The sequence below is a fragment of the Arachis ipaensis genome, chromosome B9, assembly GCF_059453495.1.
Source record: "Arachis ipaensis isolate K30076 ecotype BB chromosome B9, ASM5945349v1, whole genome shotgun sequence".
NCBI classification, from domain to species: Eukaryota; Viridiplantae; Streptophyta; class Magnoliopsida; order Fabales; family Fabaceae; genus Arachis; species Arachis ipaensis.
In genome coordinates, this window is record NC_142444.1 from 23,073,529 (window position 1) to 23,094,921 (window position 21,393).

Sequence of the window (21,393 nt, forward strand, 5' to 3'; positions counted from 1 at the left end):
ACTAATATTGTCTAATAATACCAAATATTTAAATCAATACAAATAACACAATATTATGTATTAGTCTAAAGTCTTATACATTCTAAACATAAAACATTAATTTATAGTCTTATAATGACTAATAACACAAAATATTAAAGTTTACAATACTTAAATTCCACATAAGAATAGTCATGATCTATCACTAATAACACAAAATATTAATTGTGTATGATGACCGGGCCGACTTCGGATGACCCGAGCTATGGCCCGGACCCGACCCGAAATAATGACCGGGTCTATTTTTGAGACCCGTACCCGATCCTAGACCCGATGAAATCACACCAAATTAGTCCCTAAAGTATTCGGGACCCGGCCGGACCTTCGGGCCGGGCCGGGTCTGTGCACCCCTACTGGAAATCTCCCTATACTCACTTGTGTCTCTCTCCTCTCGAACTTCTATGCTACAGATAAAATTTTCTTATCCTGTGTTTACAATTCACTGTCACAACATGAATCACAAACTTGATTCTTAGCACATACACTATGGCGCACTACAACATTTTTTGTCTATTGCAACATATATTCAAAACAACACTTTAAAAATGTTGTCTAAAATATATATAGACAACACTTGATACCATTGACAAAAAAATAGAACTATAAAATATTTTAAATCAACACCTATAAGTGATGTCTTTGATAAATTAAAAAACACTTATTAAATGTTGCCCCATCAAATATACAAAAGCAACTATTATAAAGTTAATATCTTATTTTTTATACGAGTTGTCTTTAAATTTATTTTAAACTTTATTTTTTAAGTGTTGTCTAAAATTTTATCTTTAATACATATTTTAACTTTGATTATCATTTTCTAAAACAAATCTAACTTAATAACAAAAAAACAATAAAACACAAAGTTAATTAGGATTAGAAGATCAGAGAACACCACAAAAAGAGGATTAGGGTTCTCCATTGGACGGGAAAAAGAGAAGACAGAAGAAAAAAATACACGGTGAGGGAAGAGAGACAGAGAGTGATGAAGAGAAGAAAAGAAAGGAAGAACTGCCATCAAAGGAGGAAGAAGAGAAAGAAGGAGAAGAAGACGACGGAGAGAGAAGTTGCCACCGCCACTTTCTTCACCTCCAGCGCCGTCTCTGCCTTGCGCTGTTGTTGTTGTTTCTACCTTGCGCTGCCAGATCTGCCACTACTGTAATCCCTCGTCTCTGCTCGCCGTCGTCATGTTTCTCATTGCTCGAGCTCACGCCTTGTTCTGCTATGCTCCGTCGTGTTTTTCTGCTCGCGCCGTTCTGAAACATGTGCTCTGCTCCGCGTTCTGAAACCTTTGCTCTGCTCCACCGTGGTGCCGTGCTCTATCCTCTCAGGCAAATCGACAACTCTCCGCTGTTCACCTCTTTCACTCAAGCCTTTCGCCTCAGCCTCGGCCCTCAGCATCTCTTCCTCCATCGTCGTCGTTGAAGGCTTGTAGATTGATTTTACATACTACTTGATTAATTTAGTTGAATTGTTGAATTAATAACAATAGTTCCAGTATACATCTCTCTATCTCCATGCACATCTCTTTCAGTTTAATCGATTGAAGAAGCTCACATAATCATTTTCTTCTTTTCATTGTTTTTGCAGTTTCGAGTTCGATCATGTCGAAGGACAAAGACTTTACCGATGTTTCGCTCACCTTCAAATACCTCTTAGGTTTGATTTAAATTGTTGTTTCTTTTTTGAGTAATCACAATTTAGCAATGTGATTATAGTTTAATTGTTTCATAATTTTTATAAAATAGTATTGCATTCTTAGGTTTGTATTTTGTTGTTCTGTTTTGTGTTTGGGAGTGCTTAGTTGCCAATCTTTGAACACAGGCATCTTATGGCTCTGTGTTTTCCTCTGAAGGTTATCAAAGAAGTGTTACTAATGGTAAGCTTCAAAAAAAGATGAATGATGAAAAAAAAAAGATTACAAGGTGCTGCACTTGCTCTATTCTATTTATTTTTAAGAACATTGTCTTACTCCTCTACACAATCAGTGGTTTGAGTTATGTTCAGTTTATTTATCAATAAAAAGTTTGCAAATATTGATAGTGCACTAATTATATATAACTAATTCACATGAATTAATTTTTATGGGATAATCGATTTCCCTTTGTTCTTCACAATGCACATTCATGTATGGCATTTTACTAAGCTGATGAAAAGCTTTTTTGTTAGTTGAATCAAAATGTATTCTTATTTCATTTATTTATGTATTTTTTTCACTTTGTGTCAAAATATGGAAGATTGTGCATGTTGTTATGGTTATTGAAATTTTGTGTTGGACCATAGCAGCAATCCAACTCTGAAGCCCGTGGCCGACTTTGTCCATCTCCTCCGCAAACAAAAGCACTTACTTGTCTGGTCTGATTTTCATGTAAGAGACGGCATTGCCATATACATTTACAAACCTTATAAAAGAATGAAAATTGATGCTAGAAGAAAGGCAGAGGCATCAAGCAATAGCCAATTTCTTGCAAACATGAGGTTGATTTTCTCAGTTTCAATCTTATTGATTATACTAAACTTGTGTCTAGATTTTGGTATCTACTTTTGTTTTATCAAACATGTAATTAGGATCCTTCTTTTTGGTGCATTGCAGCCATGAATTGAGGACACCTATGGCTGCAATAATTGGGCTACTTGACATTCTTATGTCCAACGACTGTCTAACCAACGAACAGTGTGCAACGGTTACTCAGATAAGAAAATGCTCGACGGCGCTGCTCCGGCTTCTTAATAACATCCTGGATCTCAGCAAGGTGACATATTTAATTATTTTGCTCAAGAACATTCAATTATAAGTTCCTTGAAAAAAATATGCACTTACTTGTTTGGAAAAACTTTCTAAAGATTCATAGAATATAGGTGGAATCAGGAAAGCTAGTTCTAGAAGATGCTGAATTCAACTTGGGAAGGGAACTTGAAAGGCTAGTGGATATGTATTCGTTACTTTACGCGAAGCATATTAATATTTGCCATCATGTTATCTTATATTGTATTACATAAAGTGTTAAACACCATCTTAAATTATTGAAAAGCACCGTTAAAAATGTGATTTTAACATCCTTTTATATATTTCTTTTATTTTTTTTAAGTATGTTATACAAAGTGTTTTCTATAAATATACGCAGGCTTTAATAATACACATTATAGTTCCTGTATGTGGTCTTTAGACATGTTTTGTCATTTCATCTTATCTTTAATTTGATCTCCTTAATGCATCTAGATGTTAGTACCTGTCATACTTTGAGACAATTTTCATTAAGTGTTGCAGATTGGGCAGTAGTTTTGCTTTAGATCAAATGTTGATTTTGCTTATATCATAAAATGAGAGGGTGATAAATTAAATCTCTAATTAACTTGACTGTTGACAGAGTTGATGTTAGTCTATGTTGAGAAGGTATTTTGGCACTCATCAATAGATTATTAGCAATTGTAGTTTGTATTTATACAAAATATACAAATTCATATATATTACTCAAATATACTAATTTGTGAAAGATGAAAGAAGCAGCAACATGTTGATAGCTTGAGTAATTAGTAGAAAGGAAACCTTATCTGATATGAAGTGAGGCACAACCATGCATTGTGTAGACAAATAGTGTTAAGTATCAAGTTTGACCAATCAAACTTGGCACATGACGTCAGTTTGTAGGTTAATTAATGGTCCAAAATCCTTGTGGAGAATATCATCTCATAGAGGAAGAGAATCCAATCCGTTAAAATAGTTAGAAGCTCCTATTAACTCATGTATCCACCCTTGGTTTTAGTTTCAGTTTGAAGATTCTCTGAACCCTTGTGCACTGTGGTAGGTGATGGCCTTATCAAGCTCACATATACAAAGGTTCCTCTTGGGCAAGCTCCATAGTTTCAGTTCCAACTTGATAATTCACTATATGGTCTGCAGATACTTAATAAGAAGTGGATCTGTTGTTTTTTAAATTTTCTAAATGGAATCCTATGTGAATGAAAACACCTCATTTATGCTGATCCTGTTTTGAATGTTGGAAAACATAAAGTTTTTAGTCTTGTTCTATTTCAGGTTCTTTTGTCAATTTGCTCAATGTTGACGGATCCCAACTCTGATGATCCTCTTGTCCCTGAAATTACGCACATGTACAAGACTGACAGGGCTAAGTATGAAGCTACTGCACGTAGCTGAACACTAAGTGCAAATTGTGCATATAGAAAAATTGTTGCGGCATGACCTCGTAAGATATTTCTATCTTATACTTATTTGCTTTTATATGTTTATGTTATTCTTTTGCAATTTTTTATGTAACAAAATACTGATTGTTTAATTAAAAAAAAAAAGAGAAAAATTTAATATAGCAGCAACGTTATTTCCTTCCACACCAACAGTTATGTAAGTGAAGTCTCTTCCTGTGAGCTTGTTCCTTCTGATTCTATGATTCTAAATAAGAACTACTAAGCTAATACCTTTTTGGAGCAATCATCATTCTCTAAATTGCATTTCTATTTCTCAGTTTACTCAGGTACTTCATCAAACACATACCATGCATCATTTTCCGTTATTGCACCTTTTATGTTTCAATTGTTTTTTTAAATGCAACTTTAACTAAACCCCAATTCATTTATGTGTTTGTTTTTCATTTGGGAACTTCCGCTTTCATATGCTGTAACTTTATAAGTTGTTTCAATGGATTCTACACTAAAAAATTGAAGTATATGGATCCTGAATTATTTTGTTCCTTTGATTTTATTCTATTAGTATTGTTTTGCTATTTTATGGATAATCATAGAGTTAGAACTTAGAACAATTTGGGAGTTTTCTAACACCTGTATTTTCAGCTGACACAGGTTAAGAATTATTGATTTAATAGGGAAGTTTGATGTTACTCGCACATAGTTATTAGGGGAGTATAACAATGGCTACTGCAGCAGTTATTGGACTCAGTGGAGGCAAGAGGATTTTGAGTTCATCATACCATTACTCTGATGTTACCGAAAAGCTTTCATTTGGCACTGATTTTAGATCCACACACTATCAGATTGTTCCAACAAAGTTAAGCATGGATATAAAATATGCAAGTAGATTGACATCTTTTTGATAAATATTAATTACTATTTTGTTACGATAATTATTGTTAGACAAGAATTTTATTATTTTGTTGAGAATTATTGATGAACATGTATTTGAAATACTAATTGAACTTTTTAATATCTATTTTAATTAGAATTTTATTATTAGTTATTTTGTCTCTTTTATAATTTTTTTCTATTGTGCACAAATTTATTTATTAATTAAAATAATTACACATGTATGAACAAAAAATTTTATTATAAATTTTATTTTTTTGTATTTTTATTAGTTGCATATTTTGAATATTAGACAACACTTGTATGGTTGCATATCTACAAGAAAAAGCAACACTTGTATAGATTGCATATCCAAAAGAAAAGACAACACTTGTATAGGTTACATATCCAAAAGAAAAGGCAATACTTTAAAGGGTTGCATATTGAAAACTAATAGGCAACACTTCAAAGAATTGCAAATTCCAACTTATAAGCAACACGTAAAAGAGTTGCATTTTATTGCAAAAAGGCAACACTTTTTAGTAGTGATCAAAATACGAGAGAAGAGACAACACTGCAAAAGTGTTGTCTCAAACACACCTTCGAAGTGTTGTTGTTTTTCAACCAAAGGCAACACTTACCAAGTGTTGCTCTCAAAAGCGTTGCTTTTGAAACAAAAAAGTGTTGCCTTGATCTAAGGCAACGGCTGCATATGCAACACCGCCCAAAAATGTTGCCTTAGGTCCAAAAGTGTTGCCATAGATCAAAAGCAACATTTTGTCAGTCTTTAGGCAACAATTTTTAAATGTTGCCTCAACTTAAAAATGTTATAGTGGCGGTGCATGCAGAAGATGATGATTATTATTATTATTATTTTATTTTATTAGTGACATAATTATTATTCGGAGGTTTGATTGCGTTGCTTTGATTATTATTGTGGGTTGTCTTAAAAAAAATCTTCCGCCAAAATCCCATAGCTGGCTAAATTTTTTATTTTTTCACGTGAGATTTATCAACATATTAAAATTTGTTGGTAAATTTTGTCAATATATTAGTGAAAAGGAGAAATTATTAGTAATCAATTGAATAAAAAATACACATTTTTTTAAATACAAATCATTGGTACCGATTAGAATATTTAAAAATTTGATTTTTTTAATATAAACAAATTAAAAAAATTTGTGAAATTATAAAAACGTTTGTCACGATTAATATGAGGTAATAATAATAATAACCCTTCAAAATAGTTGAAAACTCTATTAACGATTTCATGAAAATTCAAAGGTAGTGTTTGGTAAATAGGACTGACTGAAAATTTGAGATTTAATATTGTATTTGGTAGTAAAAAATTGTAATTAAAAATTTTAGTTTTAGAACACAAAATTTAAATCTCTTAAGCACTGGAATGGCTGGTACAAAGTCCTCCAGCTTTTCATACTTTTGGAGAACTTCCAGCTATCAAGGAGACGAAAAGCTATGTGAAGTAAAAGAAGAAAAGGTCGCCGACTGCTACTAAGAACCTAACAGAACTTTTCCAAATTTGGGTTCCAACGAAGAAGAGTTGAGGACCAACTTCGACCTAATTTTAGAGTTAAGAAAGCAAGCACAGTTCAGAATGGCTACTTACCAATAGAGGATAGCGAGGTACTACAAGGCCGGAGTGCCATTTTGAAATTGGATCGAGCTGAGCCGGAGCAGCTCCTACTGACTATGACTGGACAGCAGTGGACTCTTTCTCAAGACCCTGCCACCCATCTTTGATTTGAGGAAGCAACCATCACTGAAGCAATGGATTTTGTAGCCAGCTCAACTCCATTTAACAGGTTAGTAGCGAAGGGTAAGGCTTCATTCCCGAGTGCCAAAAAGTGAGGACACAGAGGATTGAAAGTTTTTAGGACGATGACTAAAACATTAATAACATTTTATTCCTAAAATATCCTCATCCAAAATTTCATATTCCAAGTCTATCATTCACTTCCAATCTCACCCCACATTTCACTCCGCCACCACACCTCTACCACCAACAACAACAATATCGCATAAATCAGATTCAACAACAACACCACCACCAATCTCATAATAACTTATCGAATTCCACCACCAACAACAACAATAATACCAAAAATTACAACAATCTCGTAAACATATGTAAAAATCAGATTCAACAATCATAACATAAGAGAATTTTAAAATCAGAATAGAAAAGAGAAGAATAGAGGTGCTGCAGCAGACACAGTAGAAAACAAAGGCGGCACCGCAAACCACTACAAGAAAAGAGAGCTATTTTAACATGATTTTTTTTAACAGCCATAGTTAAGTGGAAAAATTAATATATATTTTTGACAAATATCACAAATGTCAAATTCTCTATTTTTTTTACGAATAATTTGATTGTAGAAAATTACTCCTCAATTTTGACACTCATTTGTTTTCAACTTATTCCATTATTCCTTTTCTTCGTTGAGCTCCGTCAATTTTGGCATCACACTGCTCTCAGTTTGGGATCATACTACTCATTCTTCATCTTCAAAATCTCAGTTTATTCTTCAGTTTCAAGATCTCATCTTATTCTTTGTTAAAAATTTTTGTTGAGAATTTTTTATGGTCAATAAGTGTCAAAATAAATGGTATTTTTGACGGTTAATAAGTATCACAAAAAATATATTCTCAAATTTTTCTAGCAAATTATTTTTGACGGTCAATATTTATCAAAATAAGATTTAAACTTTTTTTACAATTACTTATATGTTAAAAATACTATTTTTGACAAAACTTTTATTAACATATTTTCATAGTTAAAATAGTGTCAAAATTATTTTTTTGACGAATTTTATTTTTTTGACACATAATAATCCTAAAAAATAGTTTATATTGTTGTAGTGAACCTAAACAAAGCGAAACGGTCCGAATAGAGGCAGCACAGTGGCACGACATAACAGGAAATGGAACTCGAATATGACGGCACTCAGCAGACACGATGTCGTCGCTAGGTTGGAACTCGAACATGACGAAGAGTCTCAACAAACACGATGTCATCATAACTCGAACACAACAGTCGTTGTTGGGTGCTGGCGGAGAAAGAGGAGGACAGAGATGAGAGAAAGGGGGGAGAGAGAGAAGAACTAGGAAAGGGCAAAGGCCAGGGGAGGGGAGTATGGGGTGGTTGGGTGGCTGGGTCTGGATAGGGTTTTGTTTAAATTTTTTTTATTTGGTGAGGGTATTTTAGTAATTTTATATATTTACATTTTTATTTTATCTTAAATCAAACAAGATACTGAAACATAACTCAGTCATGTACACTTTATATCAAATATAATATAGAGGCTTGATTTAGTCTCTATCTTTGAGTCTTTGTCTCCTTTTTAAATACTACCAAAGAGTTCAGTTTGATGAAATATGTCCATATGCTTTGTTTTATTGTGGTCTTGATTTTTATTATAGGGTGATTTTATCTTTTTTGTTGCGGTAGAGTAGTAGCTTCTTTGAGTTTTTGGTTTGTGTACCAAGAAAGTGGTGGGGTTGTGTTTTTGTTTTTGTTTTGTATATTTGTAAATTATAATTATTGTTGCCCTCATGTCCATAATGAATTTTAGGGGGTGCTTTTCTTATAAGAGCTCTGCTAGGTAGACAACGGAAAATCTAAACAACGTGAATAGCGGGCAGATTTCTTGGTCCAATGAAGATAAAAAGAAAATTTACCCAAATCAAGTAACAAAAATCCCTTTTACCTTACCTTTTCAAATTTTAACCATCCGCCGTTACTGCCTCCTCAAGAAACCCTATCAGCGCCATTGCTCCCCAACCAGCCCCCTCACTAGCATTGGTCTCTCCTCACCGATTATCATCGTCGCCCTCTGACTTCTCAGTGCCGTCACTGCTTCCGTAACCAGCCCCTACACAAGCGTTGCTCTCTCCCTAGCCAGACATCATCAACGCCACCGAGCTCGTGGGTACCGTCGCTACTTCGCTAACCATCCCCCTACTGACGTTGCTCTCTCCCTCACCGGATACCAAGCTCATCGCCGAAAGGTTAGTTGATGGCTGGGATTTAATTGATAACCATCCACGTAACTATTAAAATGAACATCCAACAAATTTCATTGTATCTACTTAAATTCAATCCATATTAAATGAACACCCACTTTAGAATGAAAATAACTATCCACATAACTAGTAAAATGAACATCTACATCCAAAAAAGGGGAAGAAGAAGAGGAGGAGGAGGAGGAGAACCATGGTGGCGGATGGAGGACGGCGATGAGACAACGCGAAACAACCGCAGTGGCACATGGGGAATGCGTGTGATGGCATCATTTGCGTGGCAGTAGCCGACAGCGGCACCGCAACAACTCCATGAGAAAGTGACCTGACACCATAGCAATGCTGCCAGGGAAGAGGGGCATGAAAACAGCAAGACAACAACTGCAGCAGCAGCGCTCCTATACACGTGAATGAGAGAGACGGGAACAACATAGGAAGGTGATTGAAACAGACGGGTGTGGCTACACTGCGTCTACCCGGGCTGCGCGGGGGAGGGGGACAACGACGTTCCAGAGTTTTGTCACAGTTAAGGATGGCCTTTTGGTCTATGCCACAGAGTTGTGTTACTTCCGCCATTACCCAAGTCACCTTTTGAATCATGGTTGTCCCGTAAATTAAGAACAAACAATAATGTGAATAAAAAATTTTTTAAAAAGATGATTTAATTTAATTAATTCAAACATTGATTTTAAAATCTGATAATTAATTAATTAATTCAAAATTTGATTTTAAAATTAATTTTATTCTTCTTTTTTACTCCATTGTTCACATTATTTATAATATGCATTGTTCACCTATATTTTCTCCTCTTATAAAAACTAAAACGTTCTACATGATGAAAGAAGAGATGAGAGTGAATGTGTTTAAATGAAAATTAAACTATGTAGAAAGAGCAAATCGTAATTCACCGTTTTCATGTGCCATCTAGTCGTTACCCATGATTTTTTGTTGCACAAGAACGTAATTAAATCATCACTCACAAATCACAATTTCTTCCATAGTTATGTGTACTACACCATTCTAACCTAACTCATATTAAAATATTGTATCAATTTTACAGTCATTAAAAATAATTAGCGAGTTGCTGCCATCTTGATAGCACAAGAGTTTCATGCCTACTTGAAGATGCTGAGAAGTGTTCAGAAAGTGAAGAGGTTAGGCTAGAATTAGTGAATGAGGTGAGAGATGGCCCAAAGAGAGTGAGAAAAGTCCCAAAATGGATGGAAGACTATACTAATTGAGGGAGTACACTATACTAATTGATGAAGTACACAGTAGGAGATTACACTTGAGAGGTGAGATGGCTAGTTTGTTAGAATGATTGGAATTTATGATAAAAGGAAGGAACTATAGATTTTGAGAATAATTTGGAAATCATTGTGGAATCTATTAGGAGTTTCTCCCTCAACTCGAAGGAGGGATTTCTTTAGATTTCTTCATTCTTAAATACACAGTCCATTCATTCATTCATTTCTACCAATTGTTTCTTTTATACATTAATTTACATACAAATTATTATACAATTCTTCTTCTTCTTCTTCTTTGTAGTGTCCCTCGTGAGTTCAGAAGGTTGTCATAAGAATGACCTCCTCACTCATATAAATCAATCTTAGAAAAATAAGCCGCACCAAATAACTCATCTAATATCTCTTCTATGGTGGGAATAGGAAATTTATCCTTCACCGTGATTGCATTCAAGGCACGATAATCTACACAAAATCTCCAGCTCCCATCCTTTTTTTTTTTACCAACAGCATAGGGCTAGAAAAATCGCTCTGGCTCTCTTGAATCACCTCTGATTCTAGCATTTCAGCCACCAGTCTAGCCATTTCTTTTTTCTGAAAATGGGGTATTTGTAAGGTCGTACATTCACTAGCTTTGCTCCCGATTCAAGAGTGATTTGGTGGTCAATATCTTTAGTTAGGGGGTAAGCTGGTGGGTTCCTCAAAGACCTAATGAAACTCCTCTAAAATCTGTTAGACTTCATCCACCAGTGCAGTTACCTCGACTTTCCCTTTTTCCTCTTCCACCACTTTCAAGTGATAGAATCCGTCAACGACCTCGCTTGTCACCATCTTCTGCAACATTCTGTTACTAATTCCCTCTGATTAGAGGAGTCGCTCACCTTGCAAGGTCACTGAAACTTCATTAACCACAAAATGCATAGTGAGAAGTCCATAGTAAGTTGTCACAAATCCCAAGCCCATCAACTATTGCACCCCTAACACAAGGTCCGCACCATGTAGGTCTAACACATAGGCACCAATGTTAAATTGATAGCCCTGCATCACTAGAAACATATTGTCACATCTGGCCTTACACCCAATAACGTCTCCATTACCAATCAATACTTGAAGTGGTGTTACTTGTTGCATCGGCAAGCTGAGTTTATTGGCCACACTAGCCTTGACAAAATTGTGGGTGCTGACGCCGTCAATTAAAATCATAACAGGCTACCCCAAGTATGTTCTCTTTAGCCAAAAGGTGGTGGGATGGTATTGGCCCACCATAGCATTAAAGCTTATCTTTGGTGGGTTGGCTGGACGATGATCGGCTTCTCCGAATCAGTTGGTGCAACCACCGCTGGTTCTGGTTCTCGCAGAATTTTATGCATCTCCTCTTTTTCCACCAGTAAGTAGCAAGTTGTTTTGCATCAATGAGTGGGAGACCACTTATCCTCACAATAATAGCATAAACCCTTTTCCCATTTTTGTTTGATTTCTGCCGCGGTAAGCTTCTTGAATGGGTGGGATTGGTTTAAGTTTGATGGCTGGGGGTTATGTGGGGCTAAATGTCTAAGAGCGCCTGATTGGGGTGTCAATCTAACAGGCTTCAATGGTTGTTTAGGTGGTTATGGTCTATTAGTAGGCATTGTGTGATTGGGGTTATGGGTACTCATGATTTTTTCTGGGTTGATCTTTGAGGTTGCTTGGTGTTTTTGTTCATAAAGTTTAGCAAGGGAGACAACTGTGACATTGAAGGTAGGTTTAGCTAAGAGTAGCTCACACTTGAGGCAGTCTTGTAGTCCAGTCACAAACAAAGAAATTAACCAATCTTCGCTTAAACCAGTCACTTGATTTGATAAATCTTCAAATTGACTCTGATATTCAGCAACAGAATTCACCTGCTTCAACTCTTTAATAGCAGCTTTAGGGTCATAAAATACATTTTGGCCAAATCGAGTAATTAATGCATCTAAGAATGAATTCCAAATATATTGAATATTGTTATTGACTCCCTATTTGTACCAATTATAGGCAAGTCCAGTGAGATGGAAAGAGATCATACGTACCCTCATCTCTTCCGGAATCATATACCACTCAAAGTATTATCGGACCTTGAATGCCTACTCTTCCACTCCATCACCATCGAACAAAGGTAGCTCAACCTTAATTCCTTTCAAGGTCGTCAGCGAGGGTTGAATTGGCGATCTCGATGATGATGTAGTCCATTCCCATGGTGAGTCACACTTGACCTCCTTCAGCTTAAGAGCTCCCTTTAACGTAACATTGAGCTCTTTCAAGGCCTCTTTCATGGCAGACAATTGATTGTCATTGGATGTAAATTTGCTGCTCAGCTCGATGTGACTTCGTTGCAAGGCGCCAATCTCCGTTTGTGAGAGGGTGAGTTCATTCGAGATTCCCATACCAGAATCTCTCAATGAAGCACCAAATGATGGTTCTGATTATGTAAAGAAGAAGAAGAATTGTATAATAATTTGTATGTGAATTCAAATGTAAAAAAGAAATAATAGGTAGAAATAAATGAATGAATGGACTGTGTATTTAAAAATGAAGAAATCTAAAGAAATTCCTCCTTTGAGTTGAGGGAGAAATTCCTAATAGATTCCACAATGATTTCCAGATTATTTCCCAAATCTATAATTTCTTCTTTTTATCATAAGTTCCACTCATTCTAACAAACTAGCTACCTCACCTCCCAAGTGTAATCTCCTATTGTGCACTCCATCAATTAGTATAGTGTACTCCCTCAATTAGTCTAGTCTTCCATCCATTTTGGGGCTTTCCTCACTCTTTTTGGGCTATCTCTTACCCCATTCACTAATTCTGGACTAACCTCTTCACTTTCTGAACCATTTTTAGTATCTTCAAGTGGGCCTGGAACTCTTGTTGTGCTTCACGTTTCAAACATTATTATTATGATTTTTGTCTTTCATTGTATTTTTCAAAGATAGTGATGCGTGAGCATCTTGTACCATTTTTCCTTTATTTTCTAGTTGTTTTTAGTTGGAATTTATTAAGTTTTACTACATTTTAGTGCAAAAATCATCTTTGGATATTACTTTGAGTTGTTTTGGTATTTTTATTATTTCAGGTGAAATTTGGGCAAATTTGGCAGAGTTTTGTGCAAAAACAAAGGAAGAAAGTAGATGCTGTCAACCTTGATCTCTGTACATTCCAATGAGCATAGCTTGAGCTATAGAGGTTCAATTGATGCGGTTTCAACAGCGTTCGAAAGCCAACTTCCAGAGTTTTCTAACAATATATAATATTCTATAATTTTCTTCTGGAATCACTGCCAAATCTGCCACTAAACGCCGAGCCTGGCGTTTAGCGCCCAAAGAGGACAAAAAAAAAATGCTAGAACTTCCCCTTGCCAGCGCTAAACGCCATAAAAACGCCAGAATACGGGTCAAACTCACCCAAGAGAGCTTCTTTAGTGGGATTTAGATTTTAATTATTATCTTTTATCTAATTTTTGTAATTTTTACTTAAAAACAAAATATTTTAGATTTAGAATTGAATATTTTATTTTAGTTTCAAACCAAATTAGGTTAGATATATAAAAAAAAGATTTACCTTTGAGAGGGGCATCTTGGCTCTCTCTTCCGCACGTTTTTCAGAACCCTTGTTTTCTCTGTAAGTCATGAGCAACTAAACTTCTTCGGTGAAGGTTAGGAGCTCTGTTTATTTCTATGGATTAAGACTATTACTTTTTTATTTTAATTAATGTATTGATTCAGTTTCAAGGATTGTTTTCGTTCTTAATCTTATGAATCTGGATGGAACGAAAGTATGACTCTTATTCAACATGTGTTTTTGTAATTCTCGACAAAGCTATCACGCTTGAACAACAGCTTGAAAACAAATTCCTCCTAAGTTGCTAATTACATGAACTAATTGGGATATATGACATATAATCCTGTCAGCTTTGGGTAATTAGGGGTTTTGTAGCCATAAATTAGTTTTGAAGTTAACCCTCTAATCGGAATTAAGTGACTACGACGGTGGCGGTTAATGAAGGTTAAAGAAGACTAAATTACTAAGACATTAGGGTTTAGTCATTTACAGTTTGCCATGGAATGAATCTTGCATGATTAAAATAGTTGGTAAGAAAACTTAATTCGAAAAAACAAGCATCTCTAAAGCCTTAACTATGAGTAAATAGTCAAATTGGTCCCTGAAAGATAGCCCGATCTTCAAACGAGTCCCCGTAAGAAAAAGATAATAAAATTTGTCCCCGAAAAATTTAAAATTGGTAACGTTAGTCCTTCCGTCAAATGTTTGAGTAACGGCGTGAACATATGCTGACCTGGCCGTTAGTATAACACGTCAGCAAAGGCTGAAACGGCGTCGTTTTCGTTGCTCCCCGTTACAACGCTTGGGTTTTCATCAGAACCCCTGCAGTCCCTTCGTCTTAGTTGTTTCCTCCAGGAAGACGAAGCATTGAACGGCGACGACCAGGCTTGACCGACGACGACAGTGTGCTGGAGTTGTTGGTGACCGGTTTGCGACCACGTTGGTCAACCAAAAAGGGCACTCCGTCGCCTTGCATAAGAGGTAGGTTAGCTTTCTTTTCTTATTTTGTGAGAGTGATTGTGGTTTTATCTCCTGATCAATGTGGTTGTGTTATCGTTGGAAATCCATCTGATGAAAGAGAAAAGCAGAGTGAACTGATTGGCCTACTTTGTGGTTGCTTGCAAGTAATTATTCAGAAGCTAGGGTCTTCAAAGCCCACCAAATATGTCTTCCTGCAGTATGCTGATCAGATAATGGGGCTTTTCTACAAGGTTTTTGCTTGCAGAAACGCCACAGCACATAAAGAAGCCATGCTAGCCATTGGAGCCCTTGCCTATGCTATAGGCGCCGATTTTGCCAAATACATGCCTGAATTTTACAGGTTTCTGGAGATGGACCTTCAGAATTTTGAGGATTATCAATTTTGTGCCGTCACTGTTGGTGTGGTGGGGGACTTGTGCAGGGCATTGGAAGATAAAATACTGCCTTACTGTGATGGGATTATGACACAACTTCTGAAGAATTTGTCAAGTGATAATTTGCACCGTTCTGTGAAGCCCCCATTGTTCTCTTGCATTGGTGATATAGCTCTTGCAATAGGAGAAAACTTTAATAAATACTTGATGTATGCAATGAACACACTGCAGCTTGCCTCAGAGTTGTATGCCCACACATCAGGTTTTGATGATGAAAGGACGGAGTACATTAATTCTTTGAAAAATGGAATATTAGAGGCATATTCTGGGATTTTCCAAGGGTTCAAGAATTCATCAAAAACCCAGCTGTTGATTCCTTATGCACCTCACATCCTCCAATTCTTGGATAGCATATACATGGAAAAAGACATGTAAGAAAGTGAAAAATGTTACCTTGAGTGTTTTTGCTTTTTTTTTTTTAATACAATAACCAGTTTTAATGGCTTTTGTTGCCTTCACTATGCAGGGATGAAGTGGTTATGAAAACAGCAATTGGAGTCCTTGGAGATCTGGCTGATACGCTAGGAAGCAATGCAGGTTCTTTAATTCAGCAGTCTTTGTCAAGCAAAGAATTTTTAGATGAATGTTTGACCTCAGAAGATCATTTGATTAAAGAATCTGCTGAGTGGGCCAAATTGGCTATCAATCGTGCTATATCTGTTTGAGGTTCATCTGAGTTGCATATTCTTTTTCGTAAACTACCTGCATGCATTTGGGTGTCAAAATCGGTATTGGGAGATTGCATGAGTCAAGTTGTCACTAACACTTGCATCATCACCAATGCATCACTGACTTTTGCATGAGCACCATCGAGTCCAGTTTGGTCAAGAGGAAGAAGGTAGCAATGAGTTTGCAAATGCGGGTGTGGGTCTTCATGGGACACATAATTGGTTGCATGGCCGAGGGGAGGCGGTAACTGATCCATGATTGAAAAATTAAGATACCTTTGATGCTGGGTCTGAAGTTGGTCTTATTAGAAGATAAACCCATTATAGCCTGACAATGGTTTTCCCATAAACTAGCCATGGGTTGTTAGAATGGTGGAATTCACAGGGTTGAACTGGTTTTCATCAACACCACCAAAGTGCCTTGTTTCAAAAGAATCTCTTCCTGTTTCTGACTTTTAACACTGCATCTAGTTTTTTTTTCTCTTTAACATTGTCCCTCTGCACAACATTAGGGTACCAAATTGTCAAAATCCAACTCACTGTCTTCAGCCCACAAAAGCAAACTTGGTCGGAATTCTTCCTCCGCCACCGCAGCGAAGAGCTCGAGGCATGGCTTCCGTGTGATTGCGACACTTGTCCACTGCGACCCCCACCTATGCTACCCATCGTGCAACCGGTCATGAATTTTCGGCCTCTGCAGAATCAAGCTCAAGCTGCAGCAACAATGGCAATTTAAAACGAAGAGGGGATTAGGATTTACAGACCTAGGACTAATTTGACATACATATGGAAACATATCTTGTCACCAGCCACTCTGCGCCAAGTTGGCATGCTCATATGCCACACTGACAGCCACCTAAGCAACAGTTAACGGCGTCACTGACGGAATTGACGGAAATTTGACGGAAGGACTAACGTTACCAATTTTAAATTTTTCGGGGACAAATTTTATTATCTTTTTCTTACGGGGACTCATTTGAAGAATGGGCTATCTTTCAGGGACCAATTTAACTATTTACTCCCTTAACTATTTTCTCTTCCTATTTTTGCACCAACCTTTTAATTGCTTTCTTTATTCTCTTATTTACTGTTTTATGCGTTTTAACCATCAACAACCATTTTCTATTTGTTTGACTAAACCAATTAGGTAATTATTATTGCTTAGTCCGATAATTTTTATAGAATCAACTCTCACTTACTTGAAGTATTACTTAGGTGGCCCAATACACTTGTACGAGTTCACAATTTACGCACCAGATAGTAAGATTTTGTTGATACAAAAAGAGTGGTCCGAAATGGGCAAAAGGCAACAGTAATTATAGAAATATTCCACCAAAAAATAATCCTAATAGGAAATATAACTACAAATAAAATAAGACTTCGATTTGGGGGGAGAATGCTAAGTTCATCCTCTTCCTTTTTGTTTTGTTTGATGTTATATCAAAAGATAAGTTTAATATTTTCAAAGTTACCACAATAACATTAACAACCAAATAATTAGAGTTTGTTTGGAAATTTATCAATTAAAATTTATTTAAGAATTTTTTATTTTGAAACAAATAAAAAAAATAATTTAAAGCCAACAAACTATAATTTAAATAATATAATTATTCTGTATTTATTTAGAGATCTTGAATTCTTTTGAGAATTCTAGTTTTTACCTTTTTTTTTTCAATTATAAATCAGATCAAAATGAGTCTCATTTTAAAATTAATTCTCACACTAATCAAATTTAATAAATTTTATTCTTAAAAAAATAAATTTTTTTTCACTAAGTTAAAATAGTTTCCAAATAAACAAGCTTTTAAAAAGTTCTTAGCAACAAAATGTCTAAACCATTCCAATTAAAAAAGGTCACAAGCTAAGGGACTTTATGGCAACGGTGTAAAAAATGCATGCTCATCACCGGATAACAGACTAAACGAAAGATAGCCAGCTAGGTAGCAGTTGCAGGTGCTTTGAGCGCCACAAGCTTCTGAAGGTGATCAATAAGTTCCGTCAAAGTGTTGTATGAGGACCCACCTTCCTCAACCGCTTTCAAAGCCTTCTCTTGCAACTCCTTGGCTCTTTTCCTGATCTTCTCCGCTTCATCCCCTCCGTCCATCAACCTCTTCACCGCCTTCTCTATCATCTCCGCGCTCACCACTTCCTTCGGGGTGTCGTACTGCGATATGATCCATTCCACTGCACCCACCTCCACCCCAATACCGTGCACCTCACTTATCACCTTCTCAATGAAGTATTGATCCCCAGACGCCGGCATTGTTATCATGGGAACCCCAGCAGCTACCGATTCATTCACAGAGTTGGTTCCACAGTGCGTCAAGAACGCTCCAATAGCCGCATGATTCAAGATCAACGGTTGCGGCACCCACTCTTTTATCACCATCCCTCTCCCCTCCTTCTTCATCGTCTCTTCAAACCCTTCTGGCAACCATTTCCCTTCTGTTTCTTCAACTCTGTTGTTCTTGTTCCGCGAAACCACCCAAATAAATGGGTGCCCTGAGCGCTCCAGGCCCAACGCTAACTCGTAAAGCTGCTTATCAGTTAAACGGGTCAATGAGCCAAAAGCAACGTAAACCACGGAACTATTCTTCTTGGTTGAAAGCCATTTCAGGCACTCGTCTTCGCTATCAACGGCTCTTGGAACGGTTTTATGCACCATGAGATCCGTGGGACCGATATGCCATACTCTCCGACCCGTGATCTTCTCGTAGTGCTCGGCGTACTCTGCGTCAAGCTCCTTGAAGCTGTTCACGATGACTCCGAGGCTCTCTTTCTCTGCATCAATGGTGGGCTCCATGACTTTGTTGAAAGTCGCCATGGGCTTCACGGGGAAGGTGATCTTGTGAGGTAGGCCCGGGATAGTGTACGGGCCCGTGTCGGATTTCAAGATCTCGGGATGAGCTCTAATGGCTTCTACCACGCACATGTCAAAGATCAACAGAGGGTTGAAGGTGAGCCTCGGGATCTTGAAGCGTCTCGCGGTGGCTTGGCTCCACGTGAACATGATGTCGGCGATGAGAGCGTCCGGCAGGGACTCCTCAATGAAGGACTCCACTTGCGACTGGATGAGGTGCGATGCAATGCAGAGCTTCCGGGCGGCGGAATTGTCGGCGACGTCGGAGAAGTTCTCGACGCCGGGGGGAAGACCGACTTGTTCGGCGGGGAAGTTGATGGTGTGCATGCAGATGCGGTCGGAGGCGTTGTCATGATCGCCGCCGCCTCCGATGATGGCCTTGTCAATTAGACGGGCGTTGGAAGGGGTGGTGATGATGGTCACATGCTGTCCACGTGAGGCCAGGAAGCGTGCTAGGTGGACGACGGGGATTTGGTGACCCCGCGCGTAGTATGGCAGCAAGTGTATCTTCAATGGCCGCGACGTCGACGTTGTCATTTTTGTTGCACTCCAAGAAAACTGTTCCTGTGTTAATCTCTCAAATCTCAACATATATTAGACTTGGGAGTTGGACTAAAATCATTTAAAAGTGGCATTATTTACTTGGGAGTCAGTCTAAAATCATTTAAAAGTGGCTTCACGCATTTCGCGAGGGAATTGAGTCGGACTAAAATCATTTAAAAGTGGCATTATTTACTTGGGAGTCAGACTAAAATCATTTAAAAGTGGCTTCACGCTTCTCGCGAGGGAATCTATTCTATCTATCCTATCTATCCTATTATATAAAAATTAGATTTCTACATTTAATAATAAAGTTGATGATGTAATATGTTTTTAAAAATATCTTTTAATTTATTTTTTTAATTCATTAAATTTAATTAATTATTATAAATTAATTATATCAACTAATTAATTTAATTAAATATTTAAGTATCACACTATTTATTATAATTTATATCAATCAATTATTATCAATTATTTTAATTCATTACTTTATAAGACGCATAACAAAATAGATGATTTATTACTTATTCTAATTGAATATAATAAAATAACAAATACATATTAATTTAGTTAAAAAAATTACTATATCCTATATAATTTATTATAGATATTTTTATGTAAAATTAATAGTTAAAAATTATTAAATATTATTAAATTATCAACTGTATGTCAATTTTTGATTATCTTATTACATCTACATAATTAATAACCATGACATTGAGTAGGAAAAAAAATATTATAATGATATTAATAAAAATAGAAAAAAAGAAAAAATATTCAAAGATAAAATATTAATGATATTATATGAATATAAGAGATTAATTTGTATAATAAATATATATACTAGCGGCTCAACAGGCACTATCGTGTCTGTTCAGCCGCTTTTCTATTATTTTTTAAAAAATTATTTTTTTTGTTAATATATTATTCATTCTTTAAATTTTAGATAAACATTTTTGTCATTATTTTAATATTCTCGTGATCTTATTTATATCATATTTTTTTACCTTAAAATTACTATAAAAAATTTTTAAAATATTAAATTATAAAAGCACACAATAAAGAGGTATATATATTATCAGAAAAAATATAGTTAAAAAATTAATGATAATAATTCTATTCTGATTCAAAAAGAATATGTATAAATCAAAATACATGTTAGTTATTTATAAAAGATAATTTTACTTAAATGTCATGGATATTATTTATTTATTTTTTAAATTTATTAGATAAATATTTTTTTATTATTTTAATATTGACATGACCTTATTTATATTATATTTTGTTAAAATTAAAACTATTATAAAAAAATTTTAAAATGTTAAATTATAAAAACATATAATAAAAAAGTATATATATATATATATATATTTTTTTTCAAAAAATAATGATAATAATATTATCCTGATTCAAAAAAATTATATATAAATCAAAATACATATTAGTTATTTACAAAAGATAACTTTTACTTAAATGTCATAAATATTTATATTTGTCTTTATATTTTTTAAGTGGTAGGCTAAAATATGAATCTGAAGAGGTCTTCATTTTCTTATAAGTAATGAAAAAAAAGAAATGAAAATCTTTATTTTTTTATTTTTACATATCAAACTATAAGAATAATTAATAAATAAAATAGGAGAATATAAAAATTATGTACTGAAAAAAATCTTCGTAATTCATCATATATATCCTTATTAATAACTTTTTGAGTCTTGAAAAACTGTCAGATTTATTGACTATAAAAATAATTATATAAACGCTTCAAGATTATTCAATTAAATTGATTCCTTAATATAGTAGGGACAAATTCAATTAATTCAATTAATTATAGATTTGATAAAATAATTTAAAAATAAAAAAATATATTTAAAAATAAATATAGAAATTTTATAAGTTATTTAACTTTTAGGACGTTCAAAAATTATAAATTTAAATTAAATAAAATATTAAAAAATTTATTATGTTATTATTAT

The 21,393-nt window shown here is 35.3% G+C and overlaps 3 protein-coding genes across 20 annotated transcripts; 2 read left to right on the plus strand and 1 right to left on the minus strand.

Annotated features, from left to right (window-relative positions):
* The first annotated feature begins 917 nt into the window (after positions 1-917).
* Positions 918-5,242, plus strand: LOC107617591 (histidine kinase 1). Of its 18 annotated transcripts, none has more exons than XR_015899532.1 (8): positions 923-1,463; positions 1,627-1,695; positions 1,892-1,961; positions 2,323-2,514; positions 2,630-2,789; positions 2,896-2,957; positions 4,073-4,241; positions 4,843-5,242. XR_015899532.1 is itself a non-coding variant. In XM_088498649.1 (7 exons), exons 2-6 carry the CDS (start codon positions 1,641-1,643, stop codon positions 4,190-4,192), a joined length of 597 nt encoding a protein of 198 aa, XP_088354775.1. In that variant the 5' UTR covers positions 918-1,463; positions 1,627-1,640; the 3' UTR covers positions 4,193-4,241; positions 4,843-5,242. The 18 variants fall into 18 exon arrangements, 16 of the variants coding, with proteins under 16 accessions (XP_088354775.1, XP_088354782.1, XP_088354777.1 ...); XR_015899531.1 differs by having other exon boundaries at positions 964-1,463; positions 2,320-2,514; XM_088498649.1 differs by lacking the exon at positions 2,896-2,957 and having other exon boundaries at positions 918-1,463.
* A 9,942-nt stretch (positions 5,243-15,184) lies between these two features.
* LOC110266999 (importin subunit beta-1-like) lies at positions 15,185-16,011 on the plus strand. The gene is made up of 2 exons (XM_021112119.2): positions 15,185-15,717; positions 15,813-16,011. The coding sequence occupies exons 1-2, from the start codon at positions 15,236-15,238 to the stop codon at positions 16,009-16,011; spliced, it is 681 nt and encodes a 226-aa protein (XP_020967778.2). The 5' UTR covers positions 15,185-15,235.
* Positions 16,012-17,754: 1,743 nt separating this feature from the next.
* LOC107617590 (UDP-glucose flavonoid 3-O-glucosyltransferase 7) lies at positions 17,755-19,504 on the minus strand. Its single transcript, XM_016319381.3, has one exon. It carries the CDS (start codon positions 19,463-19,465, stop codon positions 17,951-17,953), a length of 1,515 nt encoding a protein of 504 aa, XP_016174867.1. The 5' UTR covers positions 19,466-19,504; the 3' UTR covers positions 17,755-17,950.
* Between the last annotated feature and the right edge of the window lie 1,889 nt (positions 19,505-21,393).